A 27,759-nucleotide genomic window follows, 5' to 3' on the forward strand; every position below is an offset into this window, starting at 1 on the left:
CCCCACTATGTACCTCCTGCTCCCCCGATTCATTATATTTACATGTCCCTTCCGCCACAATTCATTATGTCATGCTTTCTCTCTCTCCCACACCCACCCACTATTCACTATCAACTTCTCTCCCCATATTCAATACATCATTTACTCTCCCCCACCCTCAATTTATCATTATTTGCTGCCCCACCCCAATTCATTGTCATTTGTTGTCCCCCACCCTCAATTCATCATTTACTGGCCCCATCCACCAGTCTCAATACATCATCATTTACTCTCCTCACCCTCAAAAGTCATTAGTATTTACTCTCCCCCAAGTCATCACTTGCACACCCCACCACCACCTTTGATTCATCATTTGCAGGAATGCTTGGTGAAGCCGATATTTCCAGTGTACGGGGGTGTCAAAAGAGATAGTTTTCCTTTGTCTAGAGATGCCTTATGCAGCAAGATACACTGATATCCATGTCCCTTATTCATTAGTAGGGTCGATGCTCGTGAACTAATCTTGCTACACCGGCCCCTCCATTGCGGTGATGGTTGCCCCTTCCCCTCCCAACTCACTGCATCATTTGCAGTCCCATTCTTCCCTTCATTATTTGCACTCCCCCCCATCCCCACTCCATCGCTTGAAATCTCCCTCCACCTCCCCCCTCAACCATTTAATTAATGCGCAGCTTCTGATGACCTCGTACACTCCCAGCGCTCAGGTGTGCGCCGTGCACAGAACTTCATTGCATGATGGGGCCCGGTGACCAGAAGCACACAACGGGGGCCTGGGCCCCCCCTATACTGCTGCTCACAGGGCCCCATACAGCAGTAAGGGCAGTAATGCCCTGATGACAGCCCTAGTAAGGGCAGAAATGCCCTGATGGCCCCCCTGCAGTTCAGGCACACACAGAATTAAACTGTGCAACAGAAGGTCTGTACTTTTCTACATATACAGCAGGGGGCAGCAGAGACCACAGACAGTCCTAAAAAGTTCACAAAACGTTTCCCATTTGCTCTCATTGTCTCCTCCTTCTGACTGATCATCTGTGAACTTGGAAAACTTTCACTTTTGGGAAAATCACCCTGTACAGACAGAAAAGTGATAATGTAAGTAGTAACCGAGAGGTAATAATAAGACATAAGAGATGGATCCAATAATCTTTAATGTCCTATCAGAAGATGAAATGCTCTGCAAGAATAGATGGGGGTCAGTGGTCTGTGAGTATGCATGAGGTGCAATGCTGTGCCTCTGAAGGTCTATGGTGCAATGCTCTGCTGTGTATAGATGAGATGCAATGCTCTGCTGTGGAGGTATGAGATGCAATGCTCTGCTGTGGAGGTATGAGATGCAATGCTCTTCAGTGGAGGTATGAGATGCAATGCTCTGCTGTGGAGGTATGAGATGCAATGCTCTTCAGTGGAGGTATGAGATGCAATGCTCTGCTGTGGAGGGATGAGATACAATGCTCTGCTGTGGAGGGATGAGATGCAATGCTCTGCTGAGGAGGTATGAGATGCAATGCTCTGCAGTGGAGGTATGAGATGCAATGCTCTGCTGTGGAGGTATGAGATGCAATGCTCTTCAGTGGAGGTATGAGATGCAATGCTCTTCAGTGGAGGTATGAGATGCAATGCTCTGCTGTGGAGGGATGATATACAATGCTCTGCAGTGGAGGTATGAGATGCAATGCTCTGCAGTGGAGGGATGAGATGCAATGCTCTGCTGTGGAGGTATGAGATGCAATGCTCTGCTGTGGAGGTATGAGATGCAATGCTCTGCTGTGGAGGGATGAGATGCAATGCTCTGCTGTGGAGGTATGAGATGCAATGCTCTGCAGTGGAGGTATGAGATGCAATGCTCTGCAGTGGAGGTATGAGATGCAATGCTCTGCTGTGGAGGTATGAGATGCAATGCTCTGCCGTGGAGGTATGAGATGCAATGCTCTTCAGTGGAGGTATGAGATGCAATGCTCTGCAGTGGAGGGATGAGATGCAATGCTCTGCTGTGGAGGTATGAGATGCAATGCTCTGCTGTGGTGGTATGAGATGCAATGCTCTGCAGTGGAGGTATGAGATGCAATGCTCTGCAGTGGAGGTATGAGATGCAATGCTCTGCAGTGGAGGTATGAGATGCAATGCTCTGCAGTGGAGGTATGAGATGCAATGCTCTTCAGTGGAGGTATGAGATGCAATGCTCTTCAGTGGAGGTATGAGATACAATGCTCTGCAGTGGAGGTATGAGATGCAATGCTCTTCAGTGGAGGGATGAGATGCAATGCTCTGCTGTGGAGGGATGAGATACAATGCTCTGCAGTGGAGGTATGAGATGCAATGCTCTTCAGTGGAGGGATGAGATGCAATGCTCTGCTGTGGAGGGATGAGATACAATGCTCTGCAGTGGAGGTATGAGATGCAATGCTCTACAGTGGAGGGATGAGATGCAATGCTCTGCTGTGGAGGGATGAGATGCAATGCTCTGCTGTGGAGGTATGAGATGCCATGCTCTGCTGTGGAGGGATGAGATGCAATGCTCTGCTGTGGAGGTATGAGATGCAATGCTCTGGTGTGGAGGTATGCGATGCAATGCTCTGCTGTGGAGGGATGAGATGCAATGCTCTGCTGTGGTGGTATGAGATGCAATGCTCTGCAGTGGAGGGATGAGATGCAATGCTCTGCTGTGGTGGTATGAGATGCAATGCTCTGCAGTGGAGGTATGAGATGCAATGCTCTGCAGTGGAGGTATGAGATGCAATGCTCTGCAGTGGAGGTATGAGATGCAATGCTCTGCAGTGGAGGTATGAGATGTAATGCCATAAAGTCGATTAACATAAAATGTTCAGCAATGGTCTGCAGAGCCCGCTTAGTCGTACCTGGGATTCTGAGGCACTGCGCTGCGCCTCTCCCTATGTGTGAGGTTCTTGTTCTACAGGTTACTGTGGGTTTTGCTACTTTTTGGAACTGTGACTTGTTCTACCAGCAAGACCCCCCAATATGGACTCATCTCATCTCCCAACTACCCCAAAGCGTACCCCAACGACCAGCACAGCACCTGGAACATCACCGTACGCAACGGATTTCACATCTCTCTAAAGTTCTTGGTGTTTGACTTGGAACCGTCTGATGCTTGTAACTACGACTATGTCAAGGTCAGTCCTGCTATATAGTGATAGCTGGTATAACATAAGAATCTAACATAAAGTGATACAGAGCATGCTGGTATAACCTGGGCATCTCTTGTATATAATTATATATGTACAGCTGGTATAACCTGGGCATCTCCTGTATATAATTATACAGTTGTGGCCAAAAGTATTGACACCCCTGCAATTCTGTCAGATAATACTCAGTTTCTTCCTGAAAATGATGGCAAACACAAATTCTTTGGTATTATTGTCTTCATTTAATTTGTCTTAAATGAAAAAACACAAAAAGAATTGTCCTAAAGCCAAATTGGATATAATTCCACACCAAACATAAAAAAGAGGGTGGACAAAAGTATTAGCACTGTTCGAAAAATCATGTGATGCTTCTCTAATTTGTGTAATTAACAGCACCTGTAACTTACCTGTGGCACCTAACAGGTGTTAGCAATAACTAAATCACACTTGCAGCCAGTTGACATGGATTAAAGTTGACTCAACCTCTGTCCTGTGTCCTTGTGTGTACCACATTGAGCATGGAGAAAAGAAAGAAGACCAAAGAACTGTCTGAGGACTTGAGAAACCAAATTGTGAGGAAACATGAGCAATCTCAAGGCTACAAGTCCATCTCCAAAGACCTGAATGTTCCTGTGTCTACCGTGCGCAGTGTCATCAAGAAGTTTAAAGCCCATGGCACTGTGGCTAACCTCCCTAGATGTGGACGGAAGAGAAAAATTGACAAGAGATTTCAACGCAAGATTGTGCGGATGTTGGATAAAGAACCTCGACTAACATCCAAAGCTGCCCTGCAGTCCGAGGGTACAACAGTGTCAACCCGTACTATCCGTCGGCGTCTGAATGAAAAGGGACTGTATGGTAGGAGACCCAGGAAGACTCCACTTCTTACCCCGAGACATAAAAAAGCCAGGCTGGAGTTTGCCAAAGTTTACCTGAAAAAGCCTAAAACGTTTTGGAAGAATGTTCTCTGGTCAGATGAGACAAAAGTAGAGCTTTTTGGGCAAAGGCATCAACATAGAGTTTACAGGAGAAAAAAAGAGGCATTCAAGGAAAAGAACACGGTCCCTACAGTCAAACATGGAGGAGGTTCCTGATGTTTTGGGGTTGCTTTGCTGCCTCTGGCACTGTACTGCTTGACCGTGTGCATGGCATTATGAAGTCTGAAGACTACCAACATATTTTGCATCATAATGTAGGGCCCAGTGTGAGAAAGCTGGGTCTCCCTCAGAGGTCATGGGTCTTCCAGCACGACAATGACCCAAAACACACTTAAAAAGGCACTAGAAAATGGTTTGAGAGAAAGCACTGGCGACTTCTAAGGTGGCCAGCAATGAGTCCAGACCTGAATCCCATAGAACACCTGTGGAGAGATCTAAAAATGGCAGTTTGGAGAAGGCATCCTTCAAATATCAGGGACCTGGAGCAGTTTGCCAAAGAAGAATGGTCTAAAATTCCAGCAGAGCATTGTAAGAAACTCATTGATGGTTACCGGAAGCGGTTGGTCGCAGTTATTTTGGCTAAAGGTTTTGCAACCAAGTATTAGGCTGAGGGTGCCAATACTTTTGTCTGGCCCATTTTTGGAGTTCTGTGTGAAATGATCAATGTTTTGCTTTTTGCTTCATTCTCTTTTGTGTTTTTTCATTTAAGACAAATTAAATGAAGATAATAATACCAAAGAATTTGTGTTTGCAATCATTTTCAGGAAGAAACTGAGTATTATCTGACAGAATTGCAGGGGTGTCAATACTTTTGGCCACAACTGTATATGCACAGCTGGTATAACCTGGGCACCTCCTTGTTATAATTATATATGTACAGCTGGTATAACCTGGACATCTCATGCGTATAATAATATATGTACAGCTGGTATAACCTGGGCATCTCCTGTATATAATTATATATGCACAGCTGGTATAACCTGGGCATCTCCTGTATATAATTATATATGTACAGCCGGTATAACCTGGGCATCTCCTGTATATAATTGTATATGTACAGCTGGTATAACCTGGCCATCTCCTTATATAATTATATATGTACAGCTGGTATAACCTGGGCATCTCCTGTATATAATTATATATGCACAGCTGGTATAACCTGGGCATCTCCTGTATATAATTATATATGTACAGCCGGTATAACCTGGGCATCTCCTGTATATAATTGTATATGTACAGCTGGTATAACCTGGCCATCTCCTTATATAATTATATATGTACAGCCGGTATAACCTGGCCATCTCCTGTATCTGATTATATACCTACAGCTGGTGTAACCTGGGTATCTCCTGTATATAATTATATATGTACAGCTGGTATAACCTGGGCATCTCCTGTATCTGATTATATATGTACAGCTGGTATAATCTGGGCATCTCCTGTATATAATTATATATGTACAGTGGGGCAAAAAAGTATTTAGTCAGTCAGCAATAGTGCAAGTTCCACCACTTAAAAAGATGAGAGGCGTCTGTAATTTACATCATAGGTAGACCTCAACTATGGGAGACAAACTGAGAAAAAAAAATCCAGAAAATCACATTGTCTGTTTTTGTTTCATTTTATTTGCATTTTATGGTGGAAAATAAGTATTTGGTCAGAAACAAAATTTCATCTCAATACTTTGTGATATATCCTTTGTTGGCAATGACAGAGGTCAAACGTTTTCTGTAAGTCTTCACAAGGTTGCCACACACTGTTGTTGGTATGTTGGCCCATTCCTCCATGCAGATCCCCTCTAGAGCAGTGATGTTTTTGGCTTTTCGCTTAGCAACACGGACTTTCAACTCCCTCCAAAGGTTTTCTATAGGGTTGAGATCTGGAGACTGGCTAGGCCACTCCAGGACCTTGAAATGCTTCTTACGAAGCCACTCCTTCATTGCCCTGGCGGTGTGCTTTGGATCATTGTCATGTTGAAAGACCCAGCCACGTTTCATCTTCAATGCCCTTGCTGATGGAAGGAGGTTTGCACTCAAAATCTCACGATACATGGCCCCATTCATTCTTTCATGTACCCGGATCAGTCGTCCTGGCCCCTTTGCAGAGAAACAGCCCCAAAGCATGATGCTTCCACCACCATGCCTTACAGTAGGTATGGTGTTTGATGGATGCAACTCAGTATTCTTTTTCCTCCAAACACGACAAGTTGTGTTTCTACCAAACAGTTCCAGTTTGGTTTCATCAGACCATAGGACATTCTCCCAAAACTCCTCTGGATCATGCAAATGCTCTCTAGCAAACTTCAGACGGGCCCGGACATGTACAGGCTTAAGCAGTGGGACACATCTGGCACTGCAGGATCTGAGTCCATGGTGGCATAGTGTGTTACTTATGGTAGGCCTTGTTACATTGGTCCCAGCTCTCTGCAGTTCATTCACTAGGTCCCCCCGCGTGGTTCTGGGATTTTTGCTCACCGTTCTTGTGATCATTCTGACCCCACGGGGTGGGATTTTGCGTGGAGCACCAGATCGAGGGAGATTATCAGTGGTCTTGTATGTCTTCCATTTTCTAATTATTGCTCCCACAGTTGATTTCTTCACTCCAAGCTGGTTGGCTATTGCAGATTCAGTCTTCCCAGCCTGGTGCAGGGCTACAATTTTGTTTCTGGTGTCCTTTGACAGCTCTTTGGTCTTCACCATAGTGGAGTTTGGAGTCAGACTGTTTGAGGGTGTGCACAGGTGTCTTTTTATACTGATAACAAGTTTAAACAGGTGCCATTACTACAGGTAATGAGTGGAGGAAAGAGGAGACTCTTAAAGAAGAAGTTACAGGTCTGTGAGAGCCAGAAATCTTGATTGCTTGTTTCTGACCAAATACTTATTTTCCACCATAATATGCAAATAAAATGAAACAAAAACAGACAATGTGATTTTCTGGATTTTTTTTTCTCAGTTTGTCTCCCATAGTTGAGGTCTACCTATAACGTAAATTACAGACGCCTCTCATCTTTTTAAGTGGTGGAACTTGCACTATTGCTGACTGACTAAATACTTTTTTGCCCCACTGTATATCTGGTATAACCTGGGCATCTGCTGTATATAATTATATATGTACTGCTGGAATAACCTGGGCATCTGCTGTATATAATTATATATGTACAGCTGGTATAACCTGGGTATATCCTGTATATAATTATATATGTACAGCTGGTATAACCTGGGTATATCCTGTATATAATTATATATGTACAGCTGGTATAACCTGAGCATCTCCTGTATATAATTATATATGTACAGCTGGTATAACCTGGGCATCTCCTGTATCTGATTATATATGTACAGCTGGTATAACCTGGGCATCTCCTGTATATAATTATATATGTACTGCTGGTATAATCTGGACATCTCCTGTATATAATTATATATGTACATCTGGTATAACCTGGGCATCTCCTGTATATAATTATATATGTACAGCTGGTATAACCTGGGCATCTCCTGTATATAATTATATATGTACATCTGGTATAACCTGGGCATCTCCTGTATATAATTATATATGTACAGCTGGTATAATCTGGACATCTCCTGTATATAATTATATATGTACATCTGGTATAATCTGGGCATCTCCTGTATATAATTATATATGTACATCTGGTATAACCTGGGCATCTCCTGTATATAATTATATATGTACAGCTGGTATAACCTGGGCATCTCCTGTATATAATTATATATGTACAGCTGGTATAACCTGGGCATCTCCTGTATCTGATTATATATGTACAGCCGGTATAACCTGGGCATCTCCTGTATATAATTATATATGTACAGCTGGTATAACCTGGGCATCTCCTGTATCTGATTATATATCTACAGCTGGTGTAACCTGGGCATCTCCTGTATATAATAATATATGTACAGCTGGTATAACCTGGGCATCTCCTGTATATAATTATATATGTACAGCTGGTATCACTCTTCATTATTCGGATCTGCGTTCTTATATTGTGACTTTCTATTTCCATTTTACCTGATTTCCATTTTTTCATGTTCAGGTGTTTGATGGTAACAGAGAAATGGGTCGGTTTTGTGGCCCTAAAAAATCCAGATTTCACCCAGGTTCTCGTCTCTTAACCTCTCACGGGAAACAAATGAAAATTGAATTTCTCTCGGATTTCTCCAATGAAGAGAACGGTTCTGCCATCTTGTATAAAGGATTCCAGGCATTCTACCGGGCCGTGGGCAAGTACTGACCTCCGATGGGATCATTACAGGGACCGCACACGTCTCAGCTTTGTACCTTTCTCTTTTACCTTCTGGACTCGCTCTTTAGTATTTTATTGATTAGGACAAATGCCCCAATACATGACAAATACGACTAAGACCAACACATGAGGAGTCAGTCAGTGATCCCTCTTTCAGACCTCAAAGTAATCTAGATCCCAGACCAAATCTAAATGTATACTTACCCTAAATATACAACCTCTGGCAAAAATTATATAATCTCCGGCCTTGGAGGATGTTCATTCAGTTGTTTAATTTTGTAGAAAAAAAGCAGATCACAGACATGGCACAAAACTAAAGTCAATTCAAAAGGCAACTTTCTGGCTTTAAGAAACACTAAAAGAAATCAAAAACAAAAAATGTGGAAGTCAGTAATGGTAACTTTTCTAAACCAAGCATAGGGAAAAAATTATGGAATCACTCAATTCGGAGGAAAAAATTATGGAATCACCCTGTAAATTTTCATTCCCAAAACTAACACCTGCATCAAATTAGATCTGCTCATTAGTCTGCATCTAAAAAAGAGTGAGCACACCTTGGAGAGCTGTTGCACCAAGTGGACTGACATGAATCATGGCTCCAACACGAGAGATGTCAATTGAAACAAAGGAGAGGATTATCAAACTCTTAAAAGAGGGTAAATCATCACGCAATGTTGCAAAAGATGTTGGTTATTCACAGTCAGCTGTGTCTAAAATCTATACCAAATACAAACAACATGGGAAGGTTGTTAAAGGCAAACATACTGGTAGACCAAGGAAGATATCAAAGCGTCAAGACCGGAAACTTAAAACAATATGTCTCCAAAACAGGAAATGCACAACAAAACAAATGAGAATCGAATGGGAGGAAACTGGAGTCAACGTCTGTGACCGAACTGTAACAAACCGCCTAAAGGAAATGGGATGTACATGCAGAAAAGCTCAACGAAAGCCATCATTAACACCTAAACAGAAAAAAACAAGGTTACAATGGGCTAAGGAAAAGCAATCGTGGACTGTAGATGACTGGATGAAAGTCATATTCAGTGATGAATCGCGAATCATCATTGGGCTAGGTGATGATGCTGGAACTTTTGTTTGGTGCCATTTCAATGAGATTTATAAAGATGACTGCCCAAAGAGAACATGCAAATTGCCTCTTCAGAGTGGAAGAGGACTTGAACTCTATAGCGCCACCTGTTGGTAGTAGCAATCCTACAAGTCATAATCAACACTTTAACAAGTCTTGTAATATGACTTAGGATAAAAGCCAAATCAGAGTCTCACTTTGCAGACGCGGTGTTTCGGGCTATTGGCCCTCGTCAGTGCAAAGTATGAGAACTGATTTGGCTAGGTGAGAGGCTCTGGACTGAGGTCTAAGGGGTAAGGTTTCTCCTTGTGCAGAGTGACATACCAGCTCTGGCTTGTCAAGGTAAGGAGGCTTATTCGCCGTGCAATGCTCCTCTGGGAAAATAATATGCAAATTGCCTCTTCAGAGAGGAGGAGGACTTGAACTCTATAGCGCCACCTGTTGGTAGTAGTGATCCTACAAGTCATAATCCACCCTTTAACGAGTCTTGTAATATGAATTAGGATAAAAGCCAAATCAGAATCTCACTTTGCAGACACGGTGTTTCAGTCTATGGGCCCTCGTCAGTGCAAAGTATGAGAACTGATTTGGCTAGGTGAAGAGAACATGCAAATTTCCACAGTCATTGATGATATGGGGCTGCATGTCAGGTAAAGGCACTGGGGAGATGGCTGTCATTACATCTTCAATAAATGCACAAGTTTATGTTGATATTTTGGACACTTTTCTTATCCCATCAATTGAAAGGATGTTTGGGAAGATGAAATCAGTTTTCAAGATGATAATGCATCCTGCCATAGAGCAAAAACTGTGCAAACATTCCTTGAAAAAAGACACATAAGGTCAATGTCATGGCCTGCAAACGGTCCGGATCTCAATCCAATTGAAAATCTTTTGTGGAAGTTGAAGAAAATGGTCCATGACAAGGCTCCGACCTGCAAAGCTGATCTGGCCACAGCAATCAGAGAAAGTTGGAGGCAGATTGATGTAGAGTGCTGTCTGACACTCATTGAGTCCATGCCCCAGAGACTGCAAGCTGCTAGAAATACCTGAGGCGGTGCAACAAAATACTACTGATGTGTTGGAGAGTTTTTTTTGTTGGTTTGCTTTTCATGATTCCATAATTTTTTCCTCCGAATTGAGTGATTCCATAATTGTTTCCCTATGCTTGGTTTTAAGAACTAACCATTACTGACTACCACATTTTTTTGTTCTTGATTTCTTTTAGTGTTTCTTAACCCCTTAACGACCGCCGATACGCCTTTTAACGGCGGTAATTAAGGGTACTTAAACCACAGCGCCGGTAATCCACGGCGCTGTGATTTAAGTGAATAGCGCCCCCCAGTGTCGGATTGTCTCCGGGGTCTCGGCTGCCAGGGGTAGCCGAGACCCCAGAGAACATGAATCGGTCGGTTTTTACCGACCCCCGCTTTTGCGATCGCCGTTATTAACCCTATAACGGCGACCGCAAAAAAAAAAAAAAGCCGCGATTTTACATTTAATTTCTCTTTCCTCTGATGTGATCGCACATCAGAGGATAGAGAAATAGGGTCCCCGATCCCCCCGGTCCCCTCCCGGTACCTCTCCCTTGTCCTCCGTCCCCTCCCGGTGGTCCCGATGGGCGCCGCCATCTTGAAAATGGCGGGCGCATGCGCAGTGCGCCCGCCGGGAATCTGCTGGCTCCGGCTGGCAGATTCCATTCATTATTTTGATCACTATGATAAACGATCATAGTGATCAAAATAATAAAAATAGTACATAAATAGTACATAACCCCCCCTTTTATCACCCCCTTATTCTGGCACACATAATGAAATAAAAAAAATATTTTTTTTTTCAGTTTTCCATAAGGGTTAGGGTTAGGGTTAGGCTAGGGGTAGGGTTAGGGTTAGGGTTAGGCTAGGGTTAGGGTTAGGGTTAGGGTTAGGCTAGGGTTAGGGTTAGGCTAGGGTTAGGGTTAGGCTAGGGTTAGGCTAGGGTTAGGGTTAGGCTAGGGTTAGGGTTAGGCTAGGGTTAGGGTTAGGCTAGGGTTAGGGTTAGGCTAGGGTTAGGGTTAGGCTAGGGTTAGGCTAGGGTTAGGGTTAGGCTAGGGTTAGGGTTAGGGTTAGGCTAGGGTTAGGCTAGGGTTAGGGTTAGGCTAGGGTTAGGGTTAGGCTAGGGTTAGGCTAGGGTTAGGGCTAGGCTAGGGTTAGGGTTGGGCTAGGGTTAAGGGTTAGGGTTGGGCTAGGGTTAGGGTTGGGCTAGGGTTAAGGGTTAGGGTTGGGCTAGGGTTAAGGGTTAGGGTTGGGCTAGGGTTAAGGGTTAGGGTTGGGCTAGGGTTGGGCTAGGGTTAGGGCGAACTAGGATTAGGGTTAGGATTAGGGATTAGGGTTGGGATTAGGGTTAGGGGTGTGTTGGGGTTAGGGTTGGAGCAAGAATTGAGGGGTTTCCACTATTTACCAACTTTGGGGGTCTAAAAATTGGGGTCTAAAAAATCACTTTTGTGGAAATATAAAAGTCTTTTTATTTTCACGGCTCTGCGTTTATAAACTTCTGTGACGCGCTTGGGGGTTCAAAGTGCTCACCACACATCTAGATAAGTTCCTTAGGGGGTCTAATTTCCAAAATGGGGTCACTTGTGGGGGGTTTCCACTGTTTAGGCCCATCAGGGGCTCTGCAAACGCAACATGATGCCCGCAGACCATTCCATCAAAGTCTGCATTCCAAAATGGCACTCCTTCCCTTCCGAGCTCTCCCATGCGCCCAAACAGTGGTTCCCCCCACATATGGGGTATCAGTGTACTCAGGACAAATTGCATAATAACTGTGGGGGTATGATTTCTCCTGTTACCCTTGTAAAAATAAAAATTTGGGCGCGAAAAGATCATTTTTGTGGAAAAAAAATGGATTTCTTATTTTCACGGCTCTACGTTATAAACTTCTGTGAAGCACCACACATCTAGATAAGTTCCTTAGGGGGTCTAATTTCCAAAATGGGGTCACTTGTGGGGGGTTTCCACTGTTTAGGCCCATCAGGGGCTCTGCAAACGCAACATGATGCCCGCAGACCACTCCATCAAAGTCTGCATTCCAAAATGGCACTCCTTCCCTTCCAAGCTCTCCCATGCACCCAAACAGTGGTTCCTCCCCACATATGGGGTATCAGCGTACTCAGGACAAATCGCATAATAACTGTGGGGGTATGATTTCTCCTGTTACCCTTGTAAAAATAAAAATTTGGGGGTGAAAAGATCATTTTTGTGGAAAAAAAAATGGATTTCTTATTTTCACGGCTCTACGTTATAAACTTCTGTGAAGCACTTGAAGGTTCAAAGTGCTCACCACACATCTAGATAAGTTCCTTCATGGGTCTAGTTTCCAAAATGGAGTCACTTGTTGGGGGTTTCCACTGTTTAGGCCCATCAGGGGTTCTGCAAACGCAACATGATGCCCGCAGACCATTCCATCAAAGTCTGCATTCCAAAATGGCACTCCTTCCCTTCCAAGCTCTCCCATGCACCCAAACAGTGGTTCCTCCCCACATATGGGGTATCAGCGTACTCAGGACAAATCGCATAATAACTGTGGGGGTATGATTTCTCCTGTTACCCTTGTAAAAATAAAAATTTGGGGGTGAAAAGATCATTTTTGTGGAAAAAAAATGGATTTCTTATTTTCACGGCTCTACGTTATAAACTTCTGTGAAGCACTTGAAGGTTCAAAGTGCTCACCACACATCTAGATAAGTTCCTTCATGGGTCTAGTTTCCAAAATGGAGTCACTTGTTGGGGGTTTCCACTGTTTAGGCCCATCAGGGGTTCTGCAAACGCAACATGATGCCCGCAGACCATTCCATCAAAGTCTGCATTCCAAAATGGCACTCCTTCCCTTCCAAGCTCTCCCATGCACCCAAACAGTGGTTCCTCCCCACATATGGGGTATCAGCATACTCAGGACAAATCGCATAATAACTGTGGGGGTATGATTTCTCCTGTTACCCTTGTAAAAATAAAAATTTGGGGGTGAAAAGATCATTTTTGTGGAAAAAAAAATGGATTTCTTATTTTCACGGCTCTACGTTATAAACTTCTGTGAAGCACTTGAAGGTTGAAAGTGCTCACCACACATCTAGATAAGTTCCTTAATGGGTCTAGTTTCCAAAATGGGGTCACTTGTTGGAGTTTTCCACTGTTTAGGCACATTAAGGGCTCTCCGAACGCAACATGGCATCCGATCTTAATTCCAGCCAATTCTGCGTTGAAAAAGTCAAACGGTGCTCCATCCCTTGCGAGCTCTGCCGTGTGCTGAAAAAGGGGTTTACCCCCACATATGGGGTATCGGCGTATTCAGGAGAAATTGTACAACAAATTTTGTGGTTGATTTTCTCTTTTAACTCTTGTGAAAATAAAAAAAATTGGTTCTGAAATAATTTTTTTCCAAAAAAAAGTTAAATGTTAATTTTTTCCATCCACATTGCTTTCGTTCCTGTGAAGCACTTAAAGGGTTAATAAACTTTTTGAATGTGGTTTTGAGCACCTTGAGGGGTCTAGTTTTTAGAATGGTGCCACTTTTGGGTATTTTCTGTCATGTACACCCCTCAAAATGACTTTAAATATGATGTGGTCCCTAAAAAAAATGGCTTTGTAAATTTTGTTGTAAAAATGAGAAATCGCTGGTCAACTTTTAACCCTTATAACTTCCTAACAAAAAAAAATTTTGCATCCAAAATTGTGCTGATGTAAAGTAGACATGTGGGAAATGTTATTTATTAAGAAATTTATGTGACACATCTCTCTGATTTAAGGGCATAAAAATTTAAAGTTTTAAAATTGCAAAATTTTAAAATTTTTTGCCATATTTCTGTTTTTTTCATAAATAAACACAAGACTTATCGAAGAAATTTTACCACTAACATGAAGTACAATATGTCACGAAAAAACAATCTCAGAATCAGCAGGATCCATTAAAGCGTTCCAGAGTTATAACCTCATAAAGGGACAGTGGTCAGAATTGTAAAAATTGGCCTGGTCATTAAGCTGCAAACTGGCTCTGTCGCTAAGGGGTTAAAGCCAGAAAGTTGCCATTTGAAATGACTTTAGTTTTGTGCCATGTCTGTGATCTGCTTTTTTTACTACAAAATTAAACAACTGAATGAACATCCTCCAAGGCCGGTGATTCCATCATTTCTGCCAGGGGTTGTATAATCTACAACAGAAAGAAATACAAATCCTGACTCGTTCCCTAAAAATACAGACCCTCCAGACCCCAAACCCGGCTCCCTAAACAAATGCAGACCCCAGACAAGTCACATCCAATAACACAAACCCCAAACCTGAACTATAAAGAAATACAGACCCCAGACCAGACTCCCTAAAAAGCCCCGTACCCAAATCAGACTCCCTAAACAAATACAGACCCCATACCCGTCCTCTCAAATAATACAAACCTCAAACCAGAACTATAAACAAACTCAGAACACAGACCAAGTTCCCTAAAAAATACAGACCCCCTAAAGAAATACAGACCACAGACCTCTAAACAAACATAAACCCCATACAACACCCCTATACAATATATATCCCAGATCAGATCATCCTTAATAAATACAAACCCTAACCAGACACACTATGTAAAAACGACCAAAAGAATGAACCCCTAAAGAAATGCAAACCCCACATCAGACATACAGACCTCAGACCAGACCCCCTCAAATAATACAGACCTCAGACCAGACCCACCTTAAAAACAGGCGTCAGACCAAACCACACAAGCTAAAAAAACACAGACCCCCAGACCAAACCACACAAGCTAAAAAAACACAGACCCCCAAACCAACCCCCCCCACAAAATAAAACAGACCAGCGATAAGTACCAATCCCAGATTTAATTCCTTAACTAAAGACAAACCAAACCCCTTAAAAAATCACAAGCACCTTCCAGATGCCCTAAAATAATACAGACATCAGACCGGACCCACTAAACTAGCAAAGACCCCAATTCTTAAGAAATTCAGACCTCAGACCACCCCTTGTAAAAATAATAGACCCTGAGAATAAGTAGAGACCTCAATATACACCCCTGAAATACAGACCCCAAGACTAATATTAACTCCAGAATAGACCCCCCAAATAGCTAATATTAATCAGATTACCCCTCCATCACCTTTGAATATAGCCCCTGCAACAACTTGCCCTGGTTCTGACTTATAACCCGGAGCTGCATTCATAATTCTGCTCAGGGAAACCTATTCTTGTACAAATTCCAAGAACAGACAAGTTGATTTTAGCTTCCTGTGAGGATGACTGATGGCAGATAAACCGGACACCACTCATCCATCTCCCGTTCTTGGTGGTCTCTCTTAGTAGGTTTCTTTTGGCCCAATGGGCACAGATGATCTGTCTGGGGACTCTCTGCCCTTCCTGTGGTCAGCTTCTGATGTTCTTCCCGTGTTCTTCACTTTTTTCCATGTTCTACATCGTGCTCCAGATGACGATGAGTGTGCCTCCCCCAACGACAACAGCCTGGCGTGGACCCAACCGTGCCAGCACATATGTCACAATTACATCGGAGGCTACTTCTGCTCCTGCCTTCCGGGCTACGAGCTCCAGAGCGACAATAGAACATGTAAAGGTGGGTTCTATAGTGGCCATCAGCACCCTTGTGGTTCTCCAGAGGTGATGAAACTTCAACCCCTAGTATGACCTAACAGCTGGACAATGGTTTTCGGTTGGACAATGCGGGGAGTTGGAGTTTCTCCACCACTGAAGTTCTAAATGTTGTAGACCCCTATTGTAGAGTCTAGACCCATCTTCTAGAAAAAGCCATTCTCCTCTCCTTATTTTCAGCACAGTGCAGTAACCAGTTGTTTACGGAGGAGTCTGGATTTATTTCCAGTCCGGGGTACCCCCAGCCATACCCCCCCAACCTCAACTGTACTTATCGGATACGGTTGGAGAGAGGGATGCACATTTCTCTGGAGTTCAGGGACATCTTTGACATCGACGACCATCCGCGGGCTCCATGCCCCTACGATACCTTGAAGGTTCATGGTTCTGGGATTGTCTTCCACCACAATGTCTTCTTCTCTCTAACTCTTCCACTTAAATTCTAGAGGAGGATGTATATAGTATTGGGCTCTTGTTAAAGAAAAGTATGTGCCGTCTTGTTATGTGACAACTTATGATAGACCTTCTTCCAGAAGTAAAACTTGGAGGTTCTGGACCCACCAACTATATGCCAATTGTAGCACTCGTGACTTATGTGATGGAGGATCCCTAAGTGACTGCTAGTTCTGCACCGCCTACGGCGCTAAATTATTTGTGCCAGGATTTTACAATCTCTTTAGTAGGCTGTAAACCCGCAAATGGTAGGGTAGTTACCTACAATCCAAAGGTCAAAGGGGCTCTCATAGTTTTGTAAGGGAAATCTGACCATGGGCACATTTCAATGTATGTCACGGTGGCTCCGTGTTCTCTTTGGCACTTAAAGGAAGATTGTTTAGTAAAATGAGGGGTCTGAATTTTTGGCATTTGGTCTCAGGTCTAGATTTGGGGAAGTTAGCTGTGAATTTTGGAGTTTGACCTGGGATGTAAATTGTGAGGTTTGGATTGATTTTTTGGATCCTAATTAATTTAGGGTTTGGTTTAATTTTGGGGTCGGGTTTAGAACCTGTATTAATTTTTATGTCTGTTTTGGATGAATTTGAGGGTCTGTATTGAGGTCTAGTATCCTGACTGATTTTGTGGGGTCTAGTCTGGGGTCTTGATTCATTTAGGGGTCTGTTCTTCATTATAATATTTTATGGAGATGGTCTGGTTTGGGTATTTGGGTTCTGCATTAATTTGGTGGTCAGATCTGGGTTAATTTGGGGGTTTGGTGTGAGGTCTTGGCAAATGTTGGGTCATGGTTAATTCGGGGTTCTGGTCTGGGCTTTAGAATAATTTTGGGGTCCATTCTACACTCATTTTAGAATGTGAATTTTTGATTCTGTATTCATTGTTGGGATTTTGGTGTCTGATCTGGGGGAATCAATTACTTTGGAGCATCTGGGTTGATTTGGGGGTTTAGAGTTAGGGTAATTTTAAATGTTGTTAGGTTTTCTAGGCTAATGGACATTAATAATCCTTTGCCTGCACCTCCAATCCATTGCCCCTCACTGTTCTCTGTTCCCTTTGGCTGGTGACAAATCCCACCCTTTAGTAAGCCCCACCCAACTGACTACGTCACATGTCAAGCTCCGCCTGCTGACCTCCTTACCCTTATGTTGATAGATATTTGCAGGGGATCAGTTAGTGGGGAATTTATGTGGGAGTCACATCCCTGAAAGTATCCAGACAAAGAGCCACGAGGTGGACATCGCATTCCAAACCGATGACTCCGGGAACAGCAGAGGGTGGAAGATATTCTACACGTCTGAGGGTAAGAAACGTCGCTGTGCCACATTACATCGACATGTGTCAGCCGTGACATCCATATTTCCCTTTTATCTTAGCCATCCAGTGTCCAAAACCGGTGACCCTGGACGAGTTCTCCATTGTGTCACCATTGCAGGACGTGTACCAAATGCGAGACTACTTTGTGCTGTCCTGCCGCACCGGATACGGGCTGATGGAGGTATGACGAGCAAAAACGCGGCTGTCAGGGACCAAGGACGGGGAGTCAGGACTCCAAAGTCATTTAGTAAAACTAAAAAAGGGAAATTAAGATTGATAAAGGGTTAATTTAACAAAAAAAAAAATATTCAATTTTGTAGCTCCTTCCACTACCAGTTATTATTTTTTCATTCCCTTTAATCTTTTTTTTTCCCTATCCATAGCCGTATGAGGGCTATTTTTTTCTAGGACAAAATAAAAATGAACTATTCACATGTATATTTGGTGTCATCAACACTCTACCAATCTGTAGAATAAAAGTCACGTCTTCTCCCACAGGGAGGCAGAGAACTGAGCGTCTTCACCGCCGTCTGCCAGGAAGATGGCGCGTGGCACCGGCCGGTACCCCGATGTGAAAGTAAGTCTGGACGTGGCCGTAACACACTGCTGATTGTATGGAGCCGGGTGATCTGATGACTTGTTGCTGCTCTCTGCAGTTGTGAGCTGTGGAGAACCAAAGGTTTTGCGCAATGGCGGCCACAAGTTCTTGGCGGAACCAAAGAGGGTGACGTATCAGTCCGAGATAGTCTATGCGTGTAACGAGCCGTACTACAAGATGGTGACCACAGGGAGTGGTATGTATACTGATTACTCCATCTGTACATTACAGCTTCATCTACCTGGTATAACCTGGGCATCTCCTGTATATAATTATATATGTACAGCCGGTATAACCTGGGTATCTCCTGTATATAATTATATATGTACAGCCGGTATAACCTGGGTATCTCCTGCATATAATTATATATGTACAGCTGGTATAACCTGGGTATCTCCTGTATATAATTATATATGTACAGCCGGTATAACCTGGGCATCTCCTGTATATAGTTATATATGTACAGCTGGTATAACCTGGGTATCTCCTGTATATAATTATATATGTACATCTGGTATAACCTGGGCATCTCCTGTATATAATTATATACAGTATGTACAGCTGGTATAACCTGGGCATCTCCTGTATATAATTATATATGTACAGCTGGTATAACCTGGGCATCTCCTGTATCTGATTATATATGTACAGCTGGTATAACCTGGGCATCTCCTGTATCTGATTATATATGTACAGCTGGTATAACCTGGGCATCTCCTGTATATAATTATATATGTACAGCTGGTATAACCTGGGCATCTCCTGTATCTGATTATATATGTACAGCTGGTATAACCTGGGCATCTCCTGTATATAATTATATATGTACAGCCGGTATAACCTGGGCATCTCCTGTATATAATTATATAGGTACAGCTGGTATAACCTGGGCATCTCCTGTATATAATTATATATGTACAGCTGGTATAACCTGGGCATCTCCTGTATCTGATTATATATGTACAGCTGGTATAACCTGGGCATCTCCTGTATCTGATTATATATGTACAGCTGGTATAACCTGGGCATCTCCTGTATATAATTATATATGTACAGCTGGTATAACCTGGGCATCTCCTGTATCTGATTATATATGTACAGCTGGTATAACCTGGGCATCTCCTGTATATAATTATATATGTACAGCCGGTATAACCTGGGCATCTCCTGTATATAATTATATAGGTACAGCTGGTATAACCTGGGCATCTCCTGTATATAATTATATATGTACAGCTGGTATAACCTGGGTATCTCCTGTATATAATTATATATGTACAGCTGGTATAACCTGGGCATCACCTGCATATAATTATATATGTACAGCTGGTATAACCTGGGCATCTCTTTGTTATAATTATATATGTACAGCCGGTATAACCTGGGCATCACCTGAATATAATAATAAAACATAGTCTAATAATGGAAATAATAATCAGATTCTTACATTTTCTCTATAATTACCAGCTCGGTTTACTTGTACAGAAGACCGTGATTGGAGGGATGAGAATGGAGGCCAACAGATCCCAATTTGTGTACCAGGTTTGTTATTTTGGTGAATTTTAATGATTTTACTAAATGTTAAAACAACTAAATAATCCGGAACCCAGCGAAGACCGGGAAGTTCCTGACAACAGAGATATATTTATTAATTGTCATGATCCAGGTTGGATTATGACAGATAAATGCACTAGTAACCTTTTTTTTTCCTTCAAGCCTTTGGCTTTAAGGTGGTTTTGCACTCGGTGGCCATTAGGGTCATTGCACTGTGGTGATTTCAGTTCTAGTTTTGCCCCTGGTGGCCGGTAGGGTCATTGCACTCTGGTTTCTTTAGTTTAGTGCACATGATTATCACTAACAGGTGTGATTGCTCTGGTTTAACTATATAGGTGTGTCTTGTTCTCTCACTCACGGTTGGTGATATTGCTCATTTCAACCATCCTTGGTGGAGGAAGGAACTACTGAGAAGAGTTCCTTGCAGCTCAGGCAGAGCTCTGGTGTAGTAGCTTCAGGTGGAAGCTGAATTCTGGTGGTGGACTCTGTTGCTGGGAGCAAGGGCAACAGAGCAAAGCTAAGTTGTGTTTCCCTGTTTTGTAACTTTCCTTTTGTGTGTTTCAGTGCAGTGGTGGGATTAGTTTCTGCACCGTCCTTTTCACTAGAAAGGGATAGGTGCAGGGCGAGCTAGGGTTTTTTAGGTTCCTGATCGACGCTCAGTGCGGAACCGGCCTAGGGATCGTTAGGAGTGTAGAGACACTGACTCAGGGGAGTGCAGGAGATCTCCACGTCCCCGTTCCCTATCGCAGGGCCCTCCATTGTATCAGTTTCCCTGGTGTTTCCCTTTATTATTTAAATTCGCCCTGCTGGTGGCAGTGTATCCAGTTATACGTGTAATTCTGAAATTCACCTGCTGGAGGCGGTGTATCCGGCTGCACGTTATATTATTTAAATTCGCCCTGCTGGAGGCGGTGTGTCCAGTCATATGTTGACATCACATTAATCCTCTAGACTTCAGGGACATAACTTTTGACCCACTAGACACATTGGATATTTCTCAGCTTTGACATTGCATCACCAAGAAGGAAAAGTCATGGAGTTATGTAAGTCAAAGGATGGAGATGTCGCTGATCTGCAAATGATGAAAAATTGTTCAATTTGGAGTGTGAGCCACATGCAGAAATCCCGGCACCTCCGGCCTCGGCTGCTGTCACTGAGGTTATTATTGTTCATCTAAGGAACGTTCTCCACTGAATACACATGGGCAAATCATCAAGATCCACTGCTGGCAGCTCCTGTGTAATCACCATGTAAAGTGGCCAAAAGCAGTAGTCATGACCGTGCTGCTGTCTGCTTATGCTGTGGCACCAGACTCAGTGTGCTGTCAGGGGTGGGGTACATCACACTCACTTGCTGTAATGTCCGCATGGAATATCAGTACAGCCTCCCACTGAATTGAACGATTGATACATGCCGGCCCTATCAGACCACTGCATTTGAACTTGACCTTGTTATTATACTTCCCTATCTGAGTAGCTATCAAAAAGTGCCAACTTTTTACTAGCATTAACCCTCCTCCCACTGTGGGCTAGCCCCAAACATTAACCATATCCTATCCTATACCTTCAGCTAACTAGCTAATTACAGTCAGTATGTACTAAGTCTATTGTTCTTATCTATATCTTATGCTATGCTGTACACTACCAACATTATCTATACACTATACATCCTATAACACTATGCAGTGAGCATATTATACCTGCAATGCATATCACAATCCATCCACATTATACAAGAACACATACACCGCAACTTACTTTATATATAGAGGGTAGAAAAAGTATTCAGACCCCTTGACATTTTTCACTCTTTGTTTCATTGCAGCCATTTGGTAAATTCAAAAAAGTTCATTTTTCCTCATTAATGTACACTCTGCACGCCATCTTTACTGAAAAAAAAGCAGAAAAGTAGAAATTTTTGCAAATTTATTAAAAAAGAAAAACTGAAATCTCACATGGTCATAAGTATTCAGACCCTTTGCTGAGTATTGAGTAGAAGCACCTTTTGAGCTAAGCTAGTACAACTATGAGTCTTCTTGGGAATGATGCAACAAGTTTTTCACCCGTGGATTTGGGGATCCTCGGCCATTCTTCCTTGCAGATCCTCTCCAGGTCCATCAGGCTGGATGGTGAACGTTGGTGGACAGCCATTTTCAGGTCTCTCCAGAGATGCTCAATTGGGTTTAGGTCAGGGCTCTGGCTGGGCCAGTCAGGAATGGTTACAAAGTTGTTCTGAAGCCACTCCTTTGTTATTTTAGCTGTGTGCTTAGGGTCATTGTCTTGTTGGAAGGTGAACCTTCAGCCAAGTCTGAGGCCCAGAGCACTCTGGAAGAGGTTTTCATCCAGGATATCTCTGTACTTGGCCGCATTCATGTTTCCTTTAATTGCAACCAGTCGCCCTGTCCCTACAGCTGAAAAACACCCCCACAGCATGGTGCTGCCACCACCATGTTTCACTGTTGGGATTGTATTGAGCAATGCCTGGTTTTCTCCACACATACCGCTTAGAATTATCACCAAAAATGTCTATCTTCATCTCATCAGACCAGAGTCCACCAACAAATCAATGTAACGTTGAGCTGTTAGTGCTCTGGGAATGGAGACTCAAGGGGCTACTATACATGATGTCACACCATAATTCCAGGAGTATGACCTGTATAATGTTTCCTCATGAAGACCTCTTTATGGCATTGTCCACGAAGTCTCCACACCAATCTCCAGCTATTATTGCACCCTAGACAAAAGCAGGATTCATGGCCAGCCTCCTTTGTTGCTCCTCACCATGACGGCATTTGAGGGCGGAGGTGTGAGGTCAGTGGATGCTGGTAGCCGGGCGTCTAGCTCGAAGCCCAATGATGTGTAAACACCTTCTCCTGATTTGTATGGACACTGTTTATCTACCGGTTACCAGGAAATTACATCTGAATTACAAGACGACAAGAATATAGTTATTTATCATCTAGACACCAGCGATATAATTATATCCCTGATCTTCAGTAATTATATCCCTGGTGTCTGTTAGGTTAATAATTACATTCCTGGTGTCTAGTAGGTTAATAATTATATCCCTGGTGTTTAGCAGGTTAATAATTATATCCCTGCTGTCCAGAAGGTTAACAATTATATCTCTGGTGTCTGGTAGGTTAATAATTATATCCCTGCTGTCCAGAAGGTTAATAATTATATCCCTGGTGTTTAGTACGTTAATATTTATATCCCTGGTGTCCATTAGGTTCATAATTATATCCCTGGTGTCCAGAAGGTTAATAATTATATCGCTAGTGGTTAGTAGGTTAATAATTATATCCCTGGTGTCTAGTAGGTTAGTAATTATATCCCTGCTGTTCAGAAGGTTAATAATTATATTGCTAGTGGTTAGTAGGTTAATAATTATATCCCTGGTGTCTAGTAGGTTAGTAATTATATCCCTGCTGTCCAGAAGATTAATAATTATATCCCTGGTGTCCAGTAGGTTCATAATTATATCCCTGCCCTGCTGTCCAGAAGATTAATAATTATATCACTGGTGTTTAGTAGGTTAATAATTATATCCCTGGTGTCTGGTAGGTTAATAATTATATCCCTGGTGTTTAGTAGGTTAATAATTATATCCCTGGTGTCTTGTAGGGCAATAATTACTGATGTTCTAGACACCAAGAAAATAATAACCTTTTAGACACCAGGGATATAATTATTAACCTACTGGATATCAAGGAGATAATTATTAACCTACCGGACACCAGGGATATAATTATTAACCTTATACACCAGGGATGTAATTATTAACCTACAAGACATTAGAAATATAATAAGTGACCTATTAGACACCCGGAATTTAATTGTTAACCTTTTAGACACCAGAAATATATTAACCTACTAAAAAGTAGGGATTTAATTACTGATCTACTAGACACCAGGGATATCATTTATAACCTAATGGACATCATATACTTAACACCAGGGATATAATTACTAAACCCTTATTTTCCAGGAATATATTATTTTTTAACCAAGAATATTCTCTGCTAAACATCATCAATTTCTTAAACCATTAAAGACCAGGGACATTTTTGAAATGAACTAGATACAAGATAAATAATTATTTACCAACTAGACCTCAGGGACATAATAATTCAACGAAATACCATGAATTCTGTTAAAGATCCACTTAACAACAGGATTTTTAACCCACTAGATAGCAGAGATCATTATTAAGCATCTAGACAACAGGGATATTATTACTAACCTCCTGGATACCAGGGACGTTATGAATATTCTCTTAGACAGCAAGGACATAATTATCATTCTACTAGATGTAATAAGTATAATAATTGACCAACTTCAACCCAATCTTACTTTAAAGTATTGATGGACATAGCTGTTTACCTTTCGCCCTCAGTGTGTGGACAACCACAGAATCCTGTAACCGGCCTTATTCGCGTCCTGAATGGCAAGGAAGCAGAAAATGGGAACTTCCCTTGGCAAACCCTCCTGAGAAGTCCCGGGCGAGCAGGTGGAGTTCTCATCGATGAGAGCTGGGTTCTTACTGCAGCCCACGTCCTAAAACCAGGAAGGTCAGCAGATCTTGACCTCAAGAACTTGCACGTGTTTCTCGGAGACGTGCATATCGATAACCTTGTATACAATGGCCTCGTGAAGGTAAAGGCCTTCTACATCCACCCGGATTACTCTACAGAGAACTACGATAATGATATCGCTCTCATCCAGCTGGAGAATCCAGTGACTATGAACAGGAACGTGTCCTCCATATGTCTTCCCGAGAACAGCGAGGCGTCTCTGTACGACGCCGGCAAAGTGGGTTACGTGAGTGGGTTTGGAATAACGGAAGAAAATAAAATGACCGACCAACTTCACTATGTGTTTTTGCCTGTCGTTGCAAGAAACAAATGCCAGGAACAGTTATCAAAAAAGCAAGAAAAACACGAAAAACTGAAGTTCACCGAGAACATGTTCTGCGCCGGAGATTTACATTCTCCAATGGACTCGTGTCAAGGAGACAGCGGGGGAGCATTCGCTGTCAAAAGCAGCGGGAAGTGGGTGGCCACAGGTCTGGTGTCGTGGGGCATTGACTGTGGTAGCGGTTATGGGTATTACACCAAAGTTGTCAATTATATCAATTGGATTAGAAACTACACCGGAAGATGATAGGGGTAGTATTCTTTATTGTATCAGTAACCACAAATAATCTAAAAAAAAATTCCTAATAATCCCCAAAAGGCCACCATATATCTTAAGAGAGCTCAGCAAACCTAGTACCCAAGGGCTGCTAGTATCAACTCGCTACATACCATGGGTGTTAATTAAAAGGGTTAATTAAAAATACTAATCCTGCAGGCTGAGACGGTGTGACTAATCCCACAGCCTGAGTTCTGTCTGACGCTCTGGATAATACAGATGGTCTGCCCGAAAAACACTGTTCTGTTCTTCACACTAAAGTAGCACAACATTCTTGGTGGTTACAATTCACATAGGGCACCACAAGCTTGCTGGTTACAATTCACCCATCATGGGGTCATATGATCATCATACTTGTAACAAAGAACACTTGAATCATGTAGAAAGTAACTTTACCCTTCATGGTATGCAATCATGCTTACTCTGGCCGATAATTGATTCAGAGGGACCCAGGTCAGGGCCGACTTCATACAGACCTCCAGGATCTTGTTGACTTTGCCAAGACTTCTAGGACCATATTGACTATACATAGACTTCTAGGACCGTGTTGACTCTACACCAACATCTGGGATTGTGTTGACTTCACACTGACATCTGTGCCTGTGCTGACTCTTCCCAGACTTTCTAGGACTGTGTTGACTTTACATGGATCTCCGGGAGTGTGTTGACTGTATCAAGACTTTCTGCGACTGTGTTGACTTTACAAAGACCTCTAGGACCATGTAGACTTTACCCAGACCTCTGGGACCATGTGTACTATACATTGACCTCTGACTGTGTTCACTTTACACAAACCTCTGGGACTGTGTTACTGCTACCCAGACCCCCAGACTGTGTTCACTAATCATTATACATGGTCTTCTAGGACTGTGTTGACTTCACACAAACCTCCAGGACCGTGGTAACTCTACCTAGACCTCCAGGACCATGTTACCTTCACCCAAACCCACGGACCATGTTGACTTTAAACAAACCTCCAGTCCTGAGTTAGCATTTTTTTTGTCACAATAAAATGTTAACTCAAAGCTTAACTTTTTCTCAGAACTTTCTGTACTCAAAACAGAAGGGTCACTACTATATCCAGTATTATATCAGAAGACTTTGTATGATTAAGGCCTTTTTCACACTTCAGTGTTTTGACGTCAGTCAAAATCCGGCAGTTTAAGAAAAAAACGGATCCGCCCCTTTTTGGGTGGATCTGTTTTTTTCCCCCATAGACTTGCATTAGTGGCGGATTTTGACTGGCGGTCGTCCGTTGCATCCGTTTTTGGATGGATCCGTTTGATTTGTAGCGTCTCCCGGGCGTAGCAGACGGACTCTGAAACTTTTTTTGTAGCGGCGGACCGCTATTTGCAAGTGCGCATGCCCAAAAGATTTGCTCTGACAAGCATTTTAACCCTCAATAGCGTTCTGGAAGCGGCGTAAAAATTCTCTCTCTCTCACCGTGGTTCCTTTAAATTTCCTGACTTTGGTGGTTGCAGCGCATCCGACCAAAAAAGGGATCCGGTGCATCCGTTTGTTATCAAACGGAAACGGATCCGTTTTTTTAATCTTTGGCGGATTTCAACCGACGTCAAAAAACTGTAATGTGAAAAAGGCCTAAGAAAACCAGGCTACAATACAGACTTCAGGGCAATCAACTCTCTGATCACCGTCCCTCCCAGGGATATCTCTCCCAGGAGCATGCTAAATCCAGACCAATCATCTAAACTTGTTTGTCCCCATCACCAAAACACTTCCAACACCCCTGCCCCCTGATCTTACACCAACAGGGCAATAGGCCCCCCTGGTACTAGATGTGGCTGCAGCCACACACGGCTCACACTTCCAGATTGCTGCTCTGTATATAACCTCCAGGTTTCTGCTATATAATATTACAGCATTAGCACCTATACATTGGATGACGTACAAACAAGATGGCGCGCAGTACCTCTGCTTGCTATCAGTGGAAGGGAACAATCTTGTTTGCATTTAGAGGTTGAAATCATACTCTTGTAATATACCAGTGAATGAACAAATTGTAAGTAAGCATAAGAAAAAAAGTTTTATATGTAGTTTAGATGTTAATGAAGACATTACAATTTGGTACTTAATAAAATAATAAACAAAGAGATTGCATGTAATTTGTTCTGGTAAAGAAATGAAGGATTATTGACACCATGAAAATACTCTGTCCAGTGTTGTGCAAGCAGTGTGGACCAAAGCATTTATATTGTAAATACACATTAAAGGGATTTGGAAAGGGAGACCCTTTTTGCCAATGACCTCCTGCATACAACCCCCCTTGAATAGATATGGAGTTACATGATAAAATCCTTCCTGTCTGCAGTCACCACTAGGGGGAGCTCAGGAGCTTACTGCATACAGTGAATCATGAACCCAACAACATTACAATATGGAGTACGGCTGTCACAGCTACAAGTTATGAGTCACAAAGCTCGCTAAGGTTTTTCTGATCAATCAGTAATGCCTCATGAAGGAATTCATCCAGACTGGAGTTTTGTGTGCCAATGTTGATGAACAATGCGTTTTGAATAACTTGCAGCAAATTCATTAAGAT

The 27,759-nt window shown here is 42.6% G+C and overlaps 1 protein-coding gene across 2 annotated transcripts; it reads left to right on the plus strand.

Annotated features, from left to right (window-relative positions):
- The first annotated feature begins 986 nt into the window (after positions 1–986).
- On the plus strand, positions 987–27,310 carry LOC141056252 (complement C1r-A subcomponent-like). Of its 2 annotated transcripts, none has more exons than XM_073552987.1 (11): positions 987–1,092; positions 2,915–3,131; positions 8,142–8,328; positions 15,907–16,050; positions 16,266–16,462; positions 17,691–17,838; positions 17,912–18,033; positions 18,351–18,429; positions 18,509–18,646; positions 19,918–19,992; positions 24,403–27,310. In XM_073552987.1, coding segments are annotated over exons 1-11 (2,076 nt in total). In that variant the 5' UTR covers positions 987–1,090; the 3' UTR covers positions 25,170–27,310. The 2 variants fall into 2 exon arrangements, with proteins under 2 accessions (XP_073409088.1, XP_073409087.1); XM_073552986.1 differs by lacking the exon at positions 987–1,092 and adding an exon at positions 1,105–1,192.
- The last annotated feature ends 449 nt before the right edge of the window (positions 27,311–27,759 follow it).

This window comes from Dendrobates tinctorius, unplaced genomic scaffold (genome assembly GCF_039654945.1).
Source record: "Dendrobates tinctorius isolate UK_male_01 unplaced genomic scaffold, ASM3965494v1 ptg000196l, whole genome shotgun sequence".
NCBI lineage: Eukaryota > Metazoa > Chordata > Amphibia > Anura > Dendrobatidae > Dendrobates > Dendrobates tinctorius.

Excerpts from the sequence above, each read along its gene's own strand:
- LOC141056252 (XM_073552986.1), top strand. The coding sequence starts at position 1,131 with ATGGATCCAATAATCTTTAATGTCCTATCAGAAGATGAAATGCTCTGC. Across the intron at positions 16,463-17,690 it reads GCCCCTACGATACCTTGAAG|ATATTTGCAGGGGATCAGTT; the intron begins GTTCATGGTTCT and ends TTATGTTGATAG. Across the intron at positions 18,647-19,917 it reads GATGGTGACCACAGGGAGTG|CTCGGTTTACTTGTACAGAA; the intron begins GTATGTATACTG and ends TATAATTACCAG.